Consider the following 19,440-nt stretch of genomic DNA (forward strand, 5'->3'; position numbering starts at 1 on the left):
GGACACAAGGCAGAGACAAAGTAGATACACAGAGATAATTTAAAAATAAATGATGATATGATCTGCCCCGTCTGTCAACAGCACACACAGACTCTTTACATAATAAATGAAGACGATACAAATCAGTTTTCCAAGCCAAACACACAGCCACCCCCCTCCTGCTTTCTACTCCCTGGACAAGCTGATACAGACTCATTACAGTAATATCTGAGAACCCAACAGAGCATATGTTCCAGTCTAATGCCTGTCTGTCTCATTTCTGTCAACACTGGGGTCCTGTTTGTAGGTTACATCCTTGTGTTTGGCAGAAAAACAGCATGCTTAAGAATAAAATCAGATTCTTAATTAGTTTCTTTTTCAGAACCCAAACATCAAACAAGGCCTGAACACTTCAACACTGTATGCCTGTGGAAAAACAGCACCCTCTGCTTGCTTTGTTTTGTGAAGCATAGTAGTTGATTTTCCTTCATATCTGACAGTCTCCAGTAAACTCTAGCTAACATGCTTCAAAATGTATCAACTATAAAGTGACATACAACTCTTTGTCTCATTACATGAAGTAAAGTCAGGTCAGGTGGATCCACATGGCCCCTATACCTACACTGAGCTTTGTTTGAGGGGTTAAAGGTTATATTACTTATTGAGCGTGAAGCTGGACCCCTAAACACGGTCCTGCACTTTACATTCAAGACTGCATGATAAAAGCCAGACTGTCACACTGGCTCGCAGTTACATCATAGTGATAAATGTCAGTGACAAGTGCAAGATAAAAGTTCTCTATGCAGAGGGACGTGGATCAACGACAAAACACTGCACTAAACTACATTGTAGAAGGAGTTTTTACACAATTCATAGAAGTTAGTACATAATCAAATTGCTGATATGACACCGAATGGGTGCCAGCTGAAGCCTCTGCATGTTTACAGAAGAAGAGAAAGTTTCAGAGGCCAAATTAGATGACCATGGGTGACACAAAAATGCTGGGCATTTGCAAAACAACATAAAGAATAATGGCACACACAACTACAGCAATCAATCACATTGTGTTGTGTCAGACTCAAAACTTATCAAACAACCCTATGATCAGCAGGAATGTGAAGTACATGTGATTTCTCTATCTGACTATTGATTAAAAGACTTTCTTTGGCTCAAGGCAAGGTAACAGAGGAGTGGGTGTGTGAGTGAGGCCTGTGGATTTAACCAGAGTTAATGAGTATTGAGCGAGGTTAATAAACGTGTGTGTGTGTGTGTGTGTGTGTGTGTGCGTGCGTGTGCATGTTTGTGTGCTCGTGTGTGTGCTCGTGTGTGTCTATGGGTGTTTACACAGGGGAATGTGACACTATGGTCTTCTTCAGCCATGTTGCTGAAGAGAGAGAGAGAGAGAGAGAGAGAGAGAGAGAGAGAGAGAGAGGGATGCATATATGTCTACTTAGAGAAGAAACAGGAAGCAGGAAGTGGAGTAAGACGAGTAAGAACCTTTGTCAGATAGATAGATAGATAGATAGATAGATAGATAGATAGATAGATAGATAGATAGATAGATAGATAGATAGATAGATAGATAGAAAAAAGAAAGAAAAACAGATAGATCTATAGATCTATATATCTATATATCTCTAGACCTTCTCTGTGAGAAGGCAGTAGCTCCGCTTCGGAACCGGAGGGTCACCGTTTGAGTCCCTGCCGAGGTGCCCCTGAGCAAGGCACCGAACCCTCAATTGCTCCCTCCTCTGTAATGGGTGGTAATGTAATGTAAGTCGCTTTGGATAAAGGCGTCTGCTAAATGATCGTAATGTCATGTAATGTAATGTAGACCAAGGGTGGGGAACCTCCTTTCATGCGCTGCCTCTTTAGGGACAGAGCGTAATTTCTGAGTGTCCATGAACGCAGCACGAATCAGCGCTTTAACGTCGGCTCCGTTGCGTTCACATTTCAGTGTCACTTTCCTCTCTGTCAGCTTCACTCTGTGGGATCGCACCTTCTCACCTGCCTGCTAACACATTGTTGACACGATGAATCCCACAGGTAAGACACCACACTGCCAACTCTTTCAATCTCCACCGTCTGTTCAGACTTTACTAGCTTCTACTTTACAGAAGAAGTGACGCGGTGCTTTATGTGGGAAGAAGCAATTAATGTGTGATTATAAAAACACGAATTACTGACTTTGCTGTTTTTTTTCTCGCGATAATCACGAGCCTATTTAATCATGTTGATTAAAATGCTCTTTACGCTTTGTTGTACACTTTTGAGCATTGACACTCACCCCCTGCTCCATACATTGAGCTCCGCAGCAGAAGCAGTAGTGAGGGGGAAAAGTACCTTGCTTAAAGGCACCTCAGCAGCGGTACCGAGGGAGGGCACAACGCTGCTCGGAGACCTCACAGAATCTTTCAGAAATGTCGTTAAAAAGGTATAAAACCAGGAAAGATGTTGCATGGGAATATTCAAAATCGAAACAAATTAGGGAATTTGGATTTTCTATGCATAAACAATCTCCGACAATTACTCATTTGTAACCCAATATTATTAGAATCCAGTTGATGAACATGAAAAAAAGTGTTTTAGACAGAAAGCACAACAACGATGATAATGTTTCAAATGGAAACAAGCTCAAATTTAGTGAAAAGGATGATTCAAAAAAGAAGACATGTTATTGTCGGTTTTTAGCTTACGACTTTTGATAACCATGTATAAGATTGGAAAAGTTGAGTTGAGTTAGTTGATTTAGTCAATATAATGAATTAGTTTTGTCTTTTGAAATGTGTTTGTGAAGAGGTTTCGTGAAGCTGCAGAGCTTTGACTTTCAGTGACTTTGACAGACTACACGCGGTGCGTTCAGGGAAGCAGGAAATGTCATGAATGAACAGACTCGCTCAGCGTCTTCTCCTCAGGGTCGGGAGAGGAGGAGACTACTAGTTAGTTCACCCTCAACTAGTTAGTTCACCCTCAACCCAAAATAACACAATTTCACTTCATTTTCACGTCGTTCGTTTTAATTGAGACCTTCACACTCCCTCCACTTAAATATGTTTTACAGGTTTTTCGAAAATATAAAGCTTTTCACAAGGTAAAAGTTTAGGTGGTAAGTGGAAGAGTAAATCAGAAAGGAGAGCAGAAACACAGTTCAGTTCTTAGTTTGATGGCGTCAACATCAGTTTAGCAATTTGTGAAGTAATGAGACATTTCTGTCAATCCTCTTTTGCTCCATTTTACAATTTATTTGAATTACAATTTATTTTAATTGGTATTTTAAAAGCAGGATCAAAATCTTGATTGAAACAATTCATATTAAGATTCTGACCCCACATTTAAACTGGACAGTATATTGTATTTGACGTATGCTCTGCCCTATAGATACAATAAACATGATGTCTAGGACAGGCAATAAAATGTGTGTAAATCAGGTACAGAGTCTGATATTTGGGTGTTGTGATAAGGGCACGCTGCAGATTTATGTCTCCTCTCATATTTACATTTTACGTTTGTACATTGATGATCTGTTTCTCTCTCTCTCTTTAGCTCTCACTCAAACTCTCTCTTTCTCTCTCTCTCTCTCTGCCTGTCCCACACACACACACAAACACACACACACGCACACACACACACACACATGCACTCAGATTAGACCTTGCTCCTTGAGGATGGAGCAGTTAACGATTTACTGCAGGACACAAGGAGTGTCAGCATGGAAAAGCACACATGGACCCTGAAGACACAACACCCACATTATGGGCAGACAGGTTTTATACAAACATTTGTGAGCAGCTTTTAAAGGCTTGAATGTCCTGTGAAGCAGAAGTTAACATGAAGAGAGTTTCTGCTTCAACATCCTATTAAATCCACTTCTGCTCCATATTCAGATGAGGTGTGTTTAGCCTCAGCACACAGACTGGAAGCAGGTGAAAACTGATGCCTGGGTTAAATAAATGATGATTTACAAGACTGTTGGATTGTTTATTACACAACATTTGTAAAGAAATGTAAATGTAAAACATGTTGGGAGCAGTTTGCATTGGAGGTATTTTTTGAACAACCTCACTGGGTGCAGTGACTACAGGCTCAATGATACTTTCCCAGTCTGCTTAGCTATGAAGGCCTGTATGACACATTTTGTAAGCTGGTGGCGTCAATGGTCAATGTCCGTGCTGACTTGGCGCTAGTGTCTGTCATCATTACTCATTGTTGCTCAAAATGGAGTCTAGGTGGCGCAGTTTCTGAAGTCGAAACCATGTTTTGTTTAGCGCAGAGCTAGTGCTAAAGCTAGCTCACTTATGACTATGATACTATGGTGAACACTTGATTACAGAACACTGGACATTTGTTTAGGCTTAGAATTCACTGTGACTATGCCAGTATTTATGCAAACATTGTCACTTCTATATATTGAATATAGTGTTATGTTTACTTTATTTCCCACATACCATAGCTATTACTTACTTACCAGGTGTAGTGTAACTTGTGGGGGTGTGTTTTTGGTGACTTCCGTGTTCTTTTTGTTGTGTGTGTGGTCTTGAGGAGTTTAAGCTAATTAAGAGTTTACTTTAGCTCTTCAACCAAGCATGGACTATTTTGTGTTCCTGCACTACCTTATCCCACAATGCCACATTCATGCAGTCAGTTGTTCAGAATAAAACCCTCTGCAGTTGGTCAAGCCATGTATGAGTGAACCTTCATGTATGACTGCTGTACAGCTAACTTCACTTACACTGAGCCAGTCTATGGACGTTAGCCTATTGTCTAGTGGTTTCTCCTGAAGTCTCTGGTGCAGACTGGCTGCCAGTTGCTGTGGATTCGGGCCAATAATTTATTCAACAATCTGACATTCACTGGGGAAAGGGTATTAATATGTTTTTCTGGACAGCTGCTTTCACCCTCAAATCATGGCTGAGTGGACGTTCTTAACCTAATGAAAGACAGATGCATCTTGGGTAAATGTGACTTCGGTTAAAGCAAGCAGAGACATTTGCCTGTCTGTGGTATGCAATCATTAAGACCTCATTGTGTATGTGTGTTTGTCCGTGTTGAGGATAGATAAGGAGACTGTGTGTGTAAGTGTGTATTGTATTAGTACTTGACTGACTGTGAAGCTCTTACCCTTCCTCCTCCTCCTCCTCCTCCTCCTCCTCCTCCTCCTCCTCTTCCTCCTGCTCCTCAGGTTTTCTGCTGGTACCCATATTGTTCCAGTCACATGTTATTAGCCATCAGTCCTCTGCCCTGCAGGCAAACTCATGCAGCCTCTTCTTATTATGGGATATTTTTTGGAATTGTGCAGGATCCGTCCTGTCTGTGACCGAACTGACAACTGTTTGCAGTGGCTGTAATGGTGCACATAGAAAGCGGAACAATCCAGGGAGTAAGAGAGTAACTAAGTTAGTTCCTCAACTATCAGACTTATACTGGAGAAGGAGCTTAAAATGGTTTCCTGGCCCTGTGGGGCACAATGAAGTAAAGTTTTTGAGTTCCTGAAATAGTTCCTGTGAAAGGCACATTAGTAATTTTCTCAGTTGGGTGAATCTGACTGAGACCAAGCTGCCAGAAGTGGACGCACAGGGTCACCTTTGTATTCTTCATCCTTTCAATTAAGTGCATGATGTTCTACAGTGCAGTCAGACAGAGGTCAGAGGAGCTGTGCAGCAGTATGTTTGTGCCAAAAAATTGAAGTGTAAAAGGTCAAAGTTCATTTCTAAGTGGATAAATGAGAGCCAAAGAAATCCTGGTGCTGGTGCTGTCCGCGATTTTCGTTGACGGGTGGGGGGGACGGGTGCTGCCACCGCCGAGTGTGCCGAGGTCGAGTGAGGCCGTTGCCGGTCGATCGCGATCGACGTATTAGGCACCCCTGGTCTAGACCGTGAGATGAGATGTGGCTGTGACGGCCATGAGGGGACTTTGAAGCCATTAAAGTGTTTTTTTTTTATCAGAGCTGCTCAGCCCTGATCAATCATCGACTCCTCTGTTACACAACTAGAAAGGACAAACTGCCGTCAGTTATTGGATGTTTAGGACTGACACACTTTTACTGTTGCTAAATGAATTTACTTCTTACTTACTAATACTACCAGTATTATCAGGCTTATAGCTAAGAGTTTTAGGACTTTTTTATAGTTAAATTTCAGTTCTGTTGTTGTTTGATCTTATTCTTTATAAGATTATAATGATGCAACACTTCACACATGACATGAATTTGTTACTGCTGTTACATCATCTATAAGTGAATGAGTGGCCAGTGTATCCAGCCTCTATAAAGCAGCAGCCTACAGCACTGTTGGAAAAGCTCTACTGAACCTGCTCATTTTTCATCTTTCTTGGTTTTTATATTGAAGCAAGCAGCACTGTCAAAGTTCCAAAGATGCTCATAGTATTCCCAAAACCCTGTTTTAGCCTGAGTTTGCACACCAAGCACAGTGGCGTTTGTAATGCTTTGCTTCTAAAATACAATGAAACATCAACTTTTCTAAATAATGAGCACAAGCAGTTTCAACACATGAACAGCTTGCATTTGGGTTTACAAAGCTGTTTAAAAAAATGGAAAATTAGGAAGTTCTACCAGGATGTGACCATCAGCTGTCAGCTTTATCAACCAATTCCTTCCTGCTGTTGATGGTTGATGTACTCTGTGTTTTTTTTCCCAGCAGTCATACATCAGCTTATTATCTGTATAGGTATTAATCAACATGAAACACACACACACGGCCTGAGCTCTCCACCCATTGGTCAAGGTAGATGCTGGTGACATCGACCATTTGGTTATCACCTTCACTTCCTGTTTGTGTTGTGTTTGTGTGTTGTGTTGGTCAGGAAACACGGTAGTCTGATTTCCTTTAGGTTTATTACAGCTGTGACACTTTGCTTTTCCTTTTCTAACTTTTGAGTCGTAACTCTTAGATTCTAATTTATGCAGCTGTGGGTCATTCTTCAAAATGAAATAATTTGTCTGTTGTACCCATTTGCACTTACTACTTATGCAAATGTTTTCCTGCTAACATCTATGTGCTTTCACTTATACTTGAAGACTTTTACTTGTGAGGAAGAATTTGTCTATTGTGGCACGAGTAATTTTACTTCAGTAAAGGATTGGAGTACTTCCTCTTGCATTCTGCTTCAGTGTGTGAAGCTGACTGGGAGCGGATGTTGTTCACGATGTTGGTTTCCAGTCTCACCAGCTCAGGACACCCCTGCTGTTTCCAAAAATAGACATACACACTCACACACACATTCACGTATACGTAGTACATGAGCATGAGCACAGGCACTCATATGAATACACACATACTGTATGTATGGACATATTTGTGAAGGACAGCTTGCAAATACACACACCCACACCTGAGCAAGCTACACACACTACTGTACTTGTATGGACCTTGGTCGACATATTACTGTTCCTATCGCATAAGGTGAACCTCAACAGTCTGAGTCCTTCAAAGAAGCTTTTGAAGAGGGTGCAGCTGGTTCCCATAAACTGAAACTGGTCCTCACAAAGATAGGAGTACAGTGCGTTGGCTGAAGTTGGAAGTGATTCAGCGGTGTTGGATCCATAAATACCCGGCAGCCCTGTCGGCAGGGTCAGGAAACCCACACGGAGCCCGGCAACGTTGTTTTGTTCAGGAGGGTTGGAGGGCATCACGGAAGCTTCTGGATACAAACAATGGGAGCGGAAAGGACAGCGATAGTGCAACGGAGAGAGTGAAGGACTCCTGGGTTGGCTTTTGGAATCTTTGGATCAAGGGCGTGTTCGTGTCACAGCCTTCACATATCCATGGCATGTATTTTTCTAATCACCTAGAAAGAAAACATCCAGGGTATGAGGATATGTTCAGGCCAGAATCAGGTGTGATGCAAAACCAAATTGTACAGTCGCCCCCTACTGGCACATTGAAGACCTCTGGGTTAATCTGGACAGCATAAATGTAATGACAAATATTGCATTGCAATATTTGAGTGTTTACATTACACATCTGTCAATTTGTCAATGAAAACATTAGATAACGAGACACATAGTTAGCATCACATAAGCCGGACTACATAAGGTAGCTCAAGGAATTGTTAGTGGCTCCGCAGGTCTGGACATGCTGCTGAACCAGAAATACTCAATTACTGGTGTGTGCTTTAGTCCTCTTTAGTTTATTCTCCTTTAACTTGTCCAGCTGAGAAGCAAGATTATTTAATCTCAACTAATAGAACAAACATGAGTTGTTCTAATAGGAGTTGTGGCTTTTTCTCACACCTGCTACTTCTGACTGAAGGCAGATGTGGAGTGAAAATGGAAATGGTTTTATTATAGTTGAAGATGGTGTGTGCGATTAAAGTGCGTTTGCTGCTGTTTAGTGAGCGTGTGTGAGGTAAAAACCAATTCATGCACGGTGAACATCTAAGAGTAGCTGTCAAATCAGGGATTTTAGTGAAAACAGAGAGTGATGTGCTCAGTGAAAATGTTTTCCAATCCAACTCTACCCTTTTCTTGTTTCCATGGAATTCTGCACCAGGATTTTCACTGCCAATAAACGTTTCTGATTCTGAGTCATCCAGTGACCAAATTTAAGAGGTTTGATTGGTAACTTCTCAATCCAATGCAACATGCAATGTTTTTGTTACTTCAGTCCCATTCATTGAGGCGCAATGATTCTCACGTCCAACTTCCAGAGGGAGCTCAGGCTCTGTGAGACAACATAGACAGGGTCACATGCTGAACGTACAGTTCAATCAGAGACACTGACATTAGTTTAGATCAGCATTTATTACACAAATCGTCATGTATTTGTATTTGGGAGCGAAGGCTCAGCTGCAGTGTAGCTCCTCATACATTCATTGCTGAGGGGGATTCTTCTTTGAGCACAGATTTTCATTGGATATTCAACTTGAATGAACACAATGCACAGGATATAATGTCATACAAAATACAATTGAGTTGGTTGCGGAGGAGGGCTTTTGCAGCCACAATATGCAGCATTGCATGCATTGATGTCATATCAGCTGTGGAGGATTTGTTTCTTTCTGTAAAACTGCAGACGGTCTCGGATTCGAACATGACTCTGGCCCCTCTGGGTGCCGTTTGCATGTTCTCTCTGTGTCTGCATGGATTTCCTCTGGGTGGTCCCATTTCACACATCTAAAGACACACTGGCTAAGTGCATTTGCAAATAAATTGCCCATATGTGTGAATGGGTCTGTATGTGCCATGCTTTATTTGCCACCATCCAATATTCTAGCAAACAAGTCAATTGATTATTTTGTTAATGCTCTTATAATTGTGTAATTCTTTACACATTGAAAGCTGTAACTGATGATCTCCCACTCAAGCATTAAACTTGCCCACAATTGTCCTACCTGCAATGTGAGTGCAGTACAGATAAGTATTAAGCTGCTTCCTGGGTTACACCTGCTGTCTGTTAATGGTTTATGATTTCATGAGCCTTTGTTTTAGTGGCACATCTCTATGGAAACAAGAGATATCAGCCGGTTTATGAGCAGGCGGTCGAACAGAGGCTGTAGGATGGTTTTATCTCCGAGAACCTTCATGTTAAGGAGCGGATTCTTTATGACACATTGTTTTGAACTTTGCAATCATCTAGCACGGGGAACTTGTCTTTTTTCAATATAACTTCAAATGTTATATGACTTGCTTTGCCATCTCAAAAGCTGCAGCGTTAAAATATATATATTATACTATATTTACATACAAAACTCTTTTACAAAAACAAGGCCTCAAAAACAGTGAATTCCATTTGTTACTGCCTGTAAATGCCTCACTGAAGACTAACCTCACACTGATCCTCGTATGATTGTTTTAACAACAGGTTTCTCTCTAAAATAGAACTAAATAACAAACAGCTTAGCTTAGGATGACAATTAATTACTTGTGTCTCTTCCTGGGATGCTGCTTCTGTATAAATGTGAAAAAATATTTATATTTATATTTATATATATTTATTCTAGTGCAGTTGATCTGTATTTTGATGGATTGTCTGACAAAGCTTCAGCTAAACTTTGAATCATAAGTAACGTATCGCACTCTCTCCTTATCTCTCGCTTTCCCAGGCTCCTCCCCTCCCCCCACCCCCCTCTCAGCTTCATCATGCCCATCTTCAAAAACCTCCCAGTGCGTCTGAAAGGCGGCGGTACGACATTAGACAACGCCTGGATCCTTCGCAGGATGAGCCTCAACATCAACCCCCACCACCACCACAACGCCTTCGACAACAGTGGGGACGGTGACCACAGCAACCCCTGGTCACCAGGCAGCTCCCTCCTGGATGGCGACGCCCCCCGGGACCGCAACCCGTTCGAGGATGAGGAGGACGAGAATGAGGCCAATGAGGGCAAGAGGGGAGGAGGTGGAGGAGGAGGCTCCATGAAGGGCTCGTTCAAATTCACCTCCCCGCTGAAGAGCTTGGGTAAGCTGGGGAAGAACCTGAGGGCGTCGGTGCGGAGCAAAGGCAGTGCCACACCATCGCCACAGGGGACGCCCTCACCTGCAGAGAAGAAGAAGAAAGGGAGGAGGAGCTCTGAGGGAAGTCTGCTAAGGTAAAGATTTACGTACTTCTAGTGATTTAAATTATTGCAGTATTATTTTATTTGTGAACTACCTCAAACTCACTGTTCCTTCACTTGTGTGCCAGGTTTGCAGGAAAGTATCGGGATTCCCTCAGCTCACGTAAGGAGTCTCTGACAAACGGGGATCTGAACTGTCTCGAGAGTGAGTGCGACTCCACCAGCCACCGCCTGTCCTTCATGAAGATTGTAGGCCGGGGCAAGCTGAAGAGGGAGTCCATGGCCGACCACACCTCCCAGGGCCCAGAGGAGCAGGCTGTTCAAGAGGTGGTGGAGGAGGTCAAACCCAGAGAGCCACTGTCTGGTAAGACAAGAACCGCCTCACCTCTCACCTCCTTTTGGTCATATTTTGTCCACATGGCCTAACAATCTGTTCATCTAAGTTTCATTCACAGAATGCTAGGGCTGCACAGATTATTTTTTCGATTTGTCGATTAATCTATAGATTATATTTATACTATATAGCAATTATTTACCCCAAAATAAATATCATGATGCCTTTCAGTTTGCACTGCGATCAGTCGGTCTAGGGGGGGGGGGGGGGACGCAGGTCAGTTTGCGCTTCCGCTTGTGAACAGCACGTCAGCCGGCAAAAAGGCCAGCGAGCCGTGTGTTCGCCACCCCTGTCCTAGTGTATCATGCTTGGTTGGCGAAAACCCGAAGTGCAACTTTGCGATGCTTTCACTTTACAACGCGGTGACTTTTTTTCGCCACAGCTTGATCTCACCTGTTATGCAAACCGCCGTATTTACGTAGTCCGGTAATCGGTTTACGTCGACGCGTCACACCAGCCCTACAGAATGCTATTGCTGACCACCACCTAATGAAATGTGTGTGTGTGTATGTGTGTGGTTGTCTTCTGTAGGTAAATGTGCACACAAAGAAAGGTATAGTATATGTGTGTGTATTCAAAGGTGTTGGGTCAGTCTTGGAAACTTTCTATTGTTCATTGTACCCTTTACTTCGGTCATTTGTATGGATGATTCAAGTGAGTGTGTGTGTGTGTTCTCTGCCTTCCCACACCCTTGTTTACATGCGAAAGTCTTTCTGTGTTAGAAAGACTGCCCAAATATCTGGAAAAGCTGTGTGTGTGTGCGTGTTCGCGGGTGTGGGCGTGGGTTTATGCGCGTGTGTGTGTGAGTTGGACGAGCGAGAGAGAGACCGGTGGTACGTAGAACGTTGGCGTGAGCAATGAATGTTACGGCTACAGGTTACAGCATGAACATATGAACGAACAGTGTACCAGAGACTGGTGGATATAAAGCTGCCAACTTCCCAAGAACGACCGAACTTACTGTGCGCTATTCTGCTGCTGCTGCTGGAAAAGGTGAGGGGATTAACCCCGAAGTAACTGAGCATCAACTTCGGCCCTGGAGGAAACATCTTCCCTGTGCTCCTTGACCACGGCTTGGGAGCCGAACAGGAAAAAATTAACAGTAACGTTTATGTTCCAAACATGAAACATTCTAATGTGTATTCACAGTCTCAGTGTTACTTGCCAGACTAGCATTAGCTACTGACAGAATCGCAGAGGAGGCGGGAAAGCCAAAAGCTAAATCAAAATATGAAGATGAACAGCGGACGTTTTAGCTGCGCTATTTTCCCTCTGTCTCCCCTACAGGCCGTGTCATGCTGGTACTGAGAACACTTGTTATGGGTTGGGCCGGTCTCTCGCTCACTCTTCTCCGGTCCACTCACGCTGGCAGTCACTGGGCAGCTCATCCTTGTTCCTTGCTGGCTTACTGCGCTTTTTGTTTATAATTTGAACATTCTTTATTAGTTTATCTTTAAGCACTTTACCCATGTGGGTTAATACTTTGTTATCGTTTTCCTCTCACAACACACACAATCTCAAACAATTGTCTTTTGTTTCTGGTTCTTTTCCCATCAGTTCCCACGTGTTGTGAGGTTTTTTTTCTTTTTTCGAGAGAGGTTTTTTTACCGCCACGTTACACTCCTGTATTTTCAATTACTCTCCATAACCTCTTCTCTCTGGCTCTTTTGTGAAGTTGAACCATTTCAGGTCATTGATGGTCTGGTAACAGTGTGGCTCTTCAAAATGTTGTTTGGTTTTGTTGTGGCTCTTTGAGCTGGACTGGTTAGCCACCCCTGATCTATTGACTGTTAGAGGAACTGTTAGCTGCAGTCAACAGTTTTGTAAATTGTATCTGTTGTTATTCTGCATGTTCCATACTTGACAGAAAATCCAGAACTTCTCAGTTAGTTCCAGTGTTGCTGGGGAAATGGGTTACCTCAATGCACTGAACATGTTGGCTCACCCATAATCACAGTTAAAGAGGGTTGTCGGTGGATGGGTGGATTGTTGTGACTGTAATTAGAGACGGTGTGACATTCTGGAATCCATTCTTTCTTATAGTCGACATGTAGTTAAGCGAGTTGAGGCACGGGTGCTCATACACACTGAATTTGGTGTGTAAACTGGAAAGTTGTGATGGGGGCAGGTTGAAAATGTCAGCTGGTAGCTTACATGAGTTAACTTCTGAATTTTCTTGCACTCAATTGTGAATGATCATATGTATCGTCCTAATGTAAGAAAAAAAGTCCTCCCACTTATTTAACATGTTCTGGAGCTAAATCACAAATCTGTCTTTAAAAATCCACAGTTATATAACTTTATCTAACAATGATGCAGAGAAGAACAAGAGTAATGATCATGTTTTGGGTTGGTTTGAGTGTGAAGTGCAGAGAAAGTTCTGGTAGGGGCTTGTTTTGAGATGCTGCTAAACCACCATATCAGCAGCTTGCATTACAGTGTGTGTGTGTGTGTGTGTGTGTGTGTGTGCGTGAGCGCGCGAAGGAATCGGTGCTGTTGATACTTGCATCATTGTTATCTGTCCTTCACATACACACACACACACAATCCTGTAAAAACTTTTTGATCAGTGTGCAGGTTGCAGGGAGTTGATTTGTGTATACAGATGTGTTCACTTTAAAGTCCAGTCCAACCAGTTCTCTAGTACAGTGATTCACTACGGGTCGTTAAGGCTCCACAGGGGGTCGCAAAAGCCCTCTTGATTGTAAGCGTGTAAGAATTTTTCTATGAATATTTATATAAGAAATACATGTCTCAGCATTTTATTCATGTCTGTGAAGACAACTACATTTAGAGATCATTTTAGAAGTCTCTAGGCCTATCTTCATTAATATAGAAAAAATAAATGATGATATAAACTTTTTTTTAAATCTCGCAAGGATAAGGGCACATGTAGCCGTAAACACCAGCAGCTACGCTAGCTGAGCAAGCCGGCTAAATGACCTGGTCCTGTATTACAGATGTATATCGCAAAAACAAAGAGCTGATGGAAAAATGGCGAAGCGTCAAGGAGGGGAGAATACTGAATTTCTCAAGAAGAAAAAGAGGATTTACCGTTTACAGTTATATTGAGTTTGGCTTAACTGAGGCAATGAACACAATTAGAAGTGAGAGTGCAGTGAGAAATTGGCGAATGAAAGTATGAAACCCTGCAAACCGGGCATTGCTCCAAGAACTTGCACTTCACGCAACCACCAAATTCATGTCAGAGACTCACCATCAAAACAAAAGCATGCAACAAGCAACAAGCTTGATGGGCACAATGACTTTCGTTTGGCCATCAACAAAATCACACCTGACATCCCATCACTGGCTCAAGAAACACATGCTCAGAGCTCTCATTAAAAGCCAGCCTGCTTGGACTATGGAAATGTATGTATGATGGTGAAATCATAATACAGACATAGAATTGTGTTCCTAAAAATATAAGAAAAAACTGTCTTGATACATTGCAATATTCACAGCAAATAATCTGTCATGAAGTTTATACAAATTGCTGGTTTTACACAAACAGGTGTTAAGTTCAGCATCATTGTACAGTCAATTGTTCTGTGCTGTTATTGTTTTTATGCACTGAATATAATGAAATATACAGACAGACATATCACAAAAGAAGTAGACTACTTTTCCCCCTTTATTGTAATTGTATGTGGGTGGGGGGCAGAGGGCGTCGGCAGTATGTATGCATGGTAAAATAGGGGCCCCTTAACAAAAAGGTTGGGAAACCACTGCTCTAGTCTAGTCTGGTGTCGATTAACCACATTTATATTATTCCCACATTCTTGTTTTCATTTAGGGAATGCTTTATTGTGCCCAAAACACATATACCCTTTTGCTGTCACTTCACTGAGAAAACACTGAGTTTGAGGTACTGTCGCAGAGAAAGGTCATCTTTGTTGTGATTGGCCAGCTGTGTCACTTTCAGATTCAGTGTGGATTAAATAATACTGTTTTTATTAAATAGAATCACTATTTCACTGCTTTTACACAATATTGAGAAACATGTCCAGGAGATCCTCCAGAAGCTGCTACATGTTCAAATATACATTTTTTAAACGCTAAAACATTAACAGCTCTGCATCCAAATTCAGTAAGAACCATAATACCTTTCAGCTACAAATCCGCAAAATCAGAATTAGTCTGCTGTGTTGTAATTAGCTGTTCTGGTGTAGAGGGCTGACCTGAGTTTGACTCCTACAGATGGTGAAAGCCTCTGTGTAGCCGTCCTATCAATCATTTGTTGTTGTTGTCATGCATTCTGGCTTCTTATAAAAGCGTGCAGAGCCTCCATAGATACAGATCAGTCTGTCTGTAGGCAGGTATGCATGATGCGCATCTAACTCAAAGCCACAATCCACACACTGCCATGTTTGGATCTACATGGCAAGTGGCTGATGTCAGTCATTTTGGGAATACAATGTTCCTGCACTATCAGTTCACTTCACAGATTCTGATACTCCGATGGACTGAAACCCCTCCTAGTTGAAGTGTCCGTGCCAACAATTCAGACAATGCTGAAATAATCTACTTTACCAAAGATTGATGTTTAAGGGAAAAGGTTCAGAAAAACCATAGAGAGATTATGTTACATTACAATCTGAATAAAAGAGGATTGGGACGATCACATCTCAAAATAGTTGCCTACTTATGTTGAACGCACTTATTGGAAGTCGCTTTGGATAAAAGCGCCTGCTAAATGACAGTAATGTAATGTAATGTAATGTAGTTAACTCTTACTCAGGTGAAAGCTGTGGTTGCACTGATATTCAACCCATTCTGTCTTTTTTTGGGCCAGTGACCATACATTTTCACAAGGGAAGATTTAATTTCAGTTTTTACTATTTTGAGTTTATTGGGGAAAATGCCTCAAAATTCAGTGTAAACTGGTGGACAAACCTCTGTGAAAAGTATAAACCAAACTATCACACAAAAATGTATAATTTATCTATTGAGCCGTGTGTATGTGCATGTGCGTCTGCGTGTGTGTGTGTGGGACAGCCGGGATGTTTTGTGGTTTAGACATGGCTCATAGAGAGAAGAGAGAGTATTGTAGTCTGTAGTCTGTGCTGTGTGTGTGTGTGTCAGGGTGAATGCCGTTCCTTCCATTTGACCAACACATGACCTAATTTCTCGCAGTGTTGTTGATACGATGCTGCTGCATCTTGTGTGGCTGTGTGAACAACAGGCAAATCTTTTCATCAAGGTTTTTAGTCACTTGGATGGGAGAGCCACAATTTGCCGTTATGTAAAAATACAAATATGTAGGAATAAAATGAGCACCGGTGCTGCCTTACATATGGACTGTACTTACATAGACTAGCAGCATATGCTGTCCTGTTAGTAATTATATCAAACTGGATTTGGATATTTGCTCTATGTAGTATTTTATTGTTTAGTGCGTCTTGATTTGATAGGCAAAACTGAGACTGAAATCACAAATGCAAAGCACAGACAGATTATAAAATGAATGAGACGTGATCACAAAAAAATCGATTGGATTTATTATCTTGGATCTTAACTTAATTCAATTCAGTCTCTAGGCCTATCTTCATTCATATAGAAAAAAATAAATGGTGATATAAACTTTTTTCGCATGATGACTGTAACATTAACTTAAACTGGTTATAAAAACTTGATAATTGCAACATCAGTCAAATAACTACGATAACTTGGTTATGAACTCGAAATCAGGATATTTTCAATAACTCGATATCTGATCTCTAATTTAGCATTAACTCAGTGTCTTGAATAACGCCTTGAGAACAATCGATACTTAATCCAGATATGAACTCAATATATTTGAAAGCTTGGGTTTGACCTTGATAAATCAGTCACTCAATACCTCAGAGGTGACCTCTGTAACACCAAATGGACCAGAAGGAGGTTCAAATCTCTCTATCTCTCTCTCCCTCTCTCTCTCTCTCTCTCTCTCTCTTAAAAGGAGATGAAAGACAAAGTCAACTTTCCTCATACTATGTGAGTGCACCACGCACACTGTGTGTGTGTGTGTGTGTGTGTGTGTGTGTGTGTGTGTGTGTGTGTGTGTGTGTGCGCGTGTGCAGTAATCTCTTGTCGTGTTACCATAGCTGGTTCAAAGGCACAACAAAGAGGATTATATACAAGTAACAGACAGGAAATACTTCTCTCTAACATGAATTATATTATCATTTATTTCTCATTATTATCATATGATTTCCACAACTAACACATTGCACACAGCTATGGCTCATGAAGCTGGCAGCTCTGCTCTGCTCTTTTCAAGCTGTGATGATGTAACAATTTAAGGCTTCATTCATTGAGCCCCTTAGTGAGGAAGGTTTGTTGCTGCATAACTAGTGTCATCACATCACCATAGTGTTATGATTAGATGCTCATATGTGTGTGACGTGTGCGTCTGTGAGCTGTAATGATAAACAACGGCGTCTGTGTGTCAGCAGGCTGACAAACTGACAGCCACAGGAAGCCTTAAGATGCTTCACCCTGCAGACTGTCATCATCAGACGTTTCCACACTGCACAGGCTCAACCGGCTCAAAGACAGTTCAGAGTAATAAAGAGATGCCTTTATATGTACGTATATATATATATATATAGAAAGAGAGAGAGAGAGAGAGAGAGAGAGAGAGAGAGAGAGAGAGAGAGAGAGAGTGTGAGAGAGAGAGTGAGAGAGAGAGAGAGAGAGAGACAGAGATGATGATGATCTTAAGGGGTAGTTGATTAAAATGTCCATCGCCTCCTCCTCCTCCGTTCTCCCAATGAACCTTCAGTTGACTGGAGGAGGAAAAATGTAAGCAAAGAGATCACATTACAGCCTGAGCATCCATACAATGCTGCTACTGTTCACACACGCACACGCACGCATGCACGCGCGTGCGCACACACACACATGCTGTGGACATACACTTACTGTACATGAAAGACACTGTCATAGACAATCCTTTCCTAAAATAATCACCAGTCAATTGAGTTCTGACCACATTATTGTCATCATACATTCTCTCTGTCTCTCTTCTCTATCTCTCTGTATTTCTGAACAGACTGAATGTGAGCCTCACAGGTTCTCTGACTCAGCAGCTTCACTTCTTCATTCCACTGGTTTCAGTGTCTTTCGTTAGAGACACAGAGTTCAATGTGTTCTTCTGGAGAGAACAAGAAGCAGAAAATACAGGGAAAGAAATCCTCTCAGGGAATCTCAGGGAGTTTGTCGAGAGTTTGTCCTAAACAGAATGTTAGTTTTAGAAATTCAGGAAATTTGTGCAAAGACAGTGAAGTTGTGGTTGCCTATGATTGGCTGAAAAACAGATTTCAATGAGCCACCATCTAGTGACCATTAGAGGTCAAATACCACATTGCTGGTTTTTGCTGGTCATATGATTGTTAAACCCAAATTGACTCTTAAGGTGCTGAGGTTGGTATGAGGAAGAGCTTTGAGTGACGGTGGGTGGGGTGGGTGGGACTCCCTACATCCAGCTGGAAGACATTTCCTTTGACGGCTGATGCTGAACAGGGAACAATAAGAGCCGTGTTAAGTGTGTTAGTGTGTGTGTGTGTGTGTGTTGCTCCAGCACTTTTTCTCCTCATCTTTATGGTCTATATACAGTATGTGTGTGTATATTGTTATAGCTGTGTTTTACAGGGTCCCATATCATCTGGATTGAAAGCACTTTAAGTACTAAGGTATCACCTTACACAGGCCCCACCCTATGCATGTGTGTGCGTGTGTGTGTGTGTGTGTGTGTGTGTGCGTGCGTGCGTGCGTGCGTGCGTGCGTGTGTGCGTGTGTGTGTTTGTGCATGTGTGTTTCTCTTCCCCTTTCCCAAGTAGTCTTATTAAAATTCACCCACCTCCTTCTTACCTCTGCTCTCTGTAGCTAGCAGTTGGGCCTGTGGAGTAGACAGCAAACCCCCCCGCCCCATTTCTCTTTGGTTACAGATACTTACCATGTCTTGTTGCAGTTGTGTTTGACCTTCTGACCTGCTTTGCTCATTACAATGGGAAATACACGTTTTATTTGTTTATTTGTTTATTTGCACTGCAGCATTTTTTTTAGTTAGGGAAGGAGTCCAGATTTATTTGAAAAATTCCAAACCTTGTTTCCTTATGTTTTCAGCTTGAAACCTATCAATCGACCAGAACCAGGATCAACCAATCAGATTACAATGATAAGCATAACAAAACCAGGGTATTATACGGCAAATCTCTATTTGATTGGTTTTGACTTGTAGCAATGCAGCTCTAAACTTACAAATACAAAAAAGACAGATTTACACCTCTGAAGTAATAGGTCAAACCTTGGCATATGGGACTGTCAGCCTTTCTGGCAGTGTGAGTTTAGGTGGAAGGAGCCAGCGTGATGTGTCATTGGATGATGAAAACAGTGGGCTTAACGTTACAGCTGTGACATTTTAGAGGATCCTCCTTGAATGCTTACAAACTCTGCTCCCTTAGGATTGATCACACTCAATCATTACAGTCATCTTTACTGTCCAGGCTTGTCCTCCAGCGATGCCTGACAGAGCTCCATGATTTTCCTGGCAACACCCCGCTTCACACAGT

General features: G+C 41.9%; 1 protein-coding gene across 2 annotated transcripts in view; it reads left to right on the forward strand.

Annotated features, from left to right (window-relative positions):
• The window catches only part of exoc3l2b (exocyst complex component 3-like 2b), a 33,985-nt gene that overhangs the window by 2,702 nt on the left and 11,843 nt on the right, over nucleotides 1-19,440 (forward strand). The window contains exons 1-3 of one of the 2 annotated variants that reach the window (XM_076146226.1): nucleotides 1,910-2,025; nucleotides 10,039-10,524; nucleotides 10,620-10,855. In XM_076146226.1, coding sequence (XP_076002341.1) covers nucleotides 10,076-10,524; nucleotides 10,620-10,855 — 685 coding nt within the window. In that variant the 5' untranslated portion in view covers nucleotides 1,910-2,025; nucleotides 10,039-10,075. Of the gene's footprint in view, nucleotides 1-1,909; nucleotides 2,026-10,038; nucleotides 10,525-10,619; nucleotides 10,856-19,440 lie in introns of those variants that run through there. The other variant, XM_076146234.1, reaches the window with a different exon arrangement.

This window comes from Genypterus blacodes, unplaced genomic scaffold, assembly GCF_046128005.1.
Source record: "Genypterus blacodes isolate CSIRO-AG114 ecotype Tasmania unplaced genomic scaffold, CSIRO-AGI_Gbla_v1 ptg000003l_1, whole genome shotgun sequence".
Classification (NCBI taxonomy): domain Eukaryota; kingdom Metazoa; phylum Chordata; class Actinopteri; order Ophidiiformes; family Ophidiidae; genus Genypterus; species Genypterus blacodes.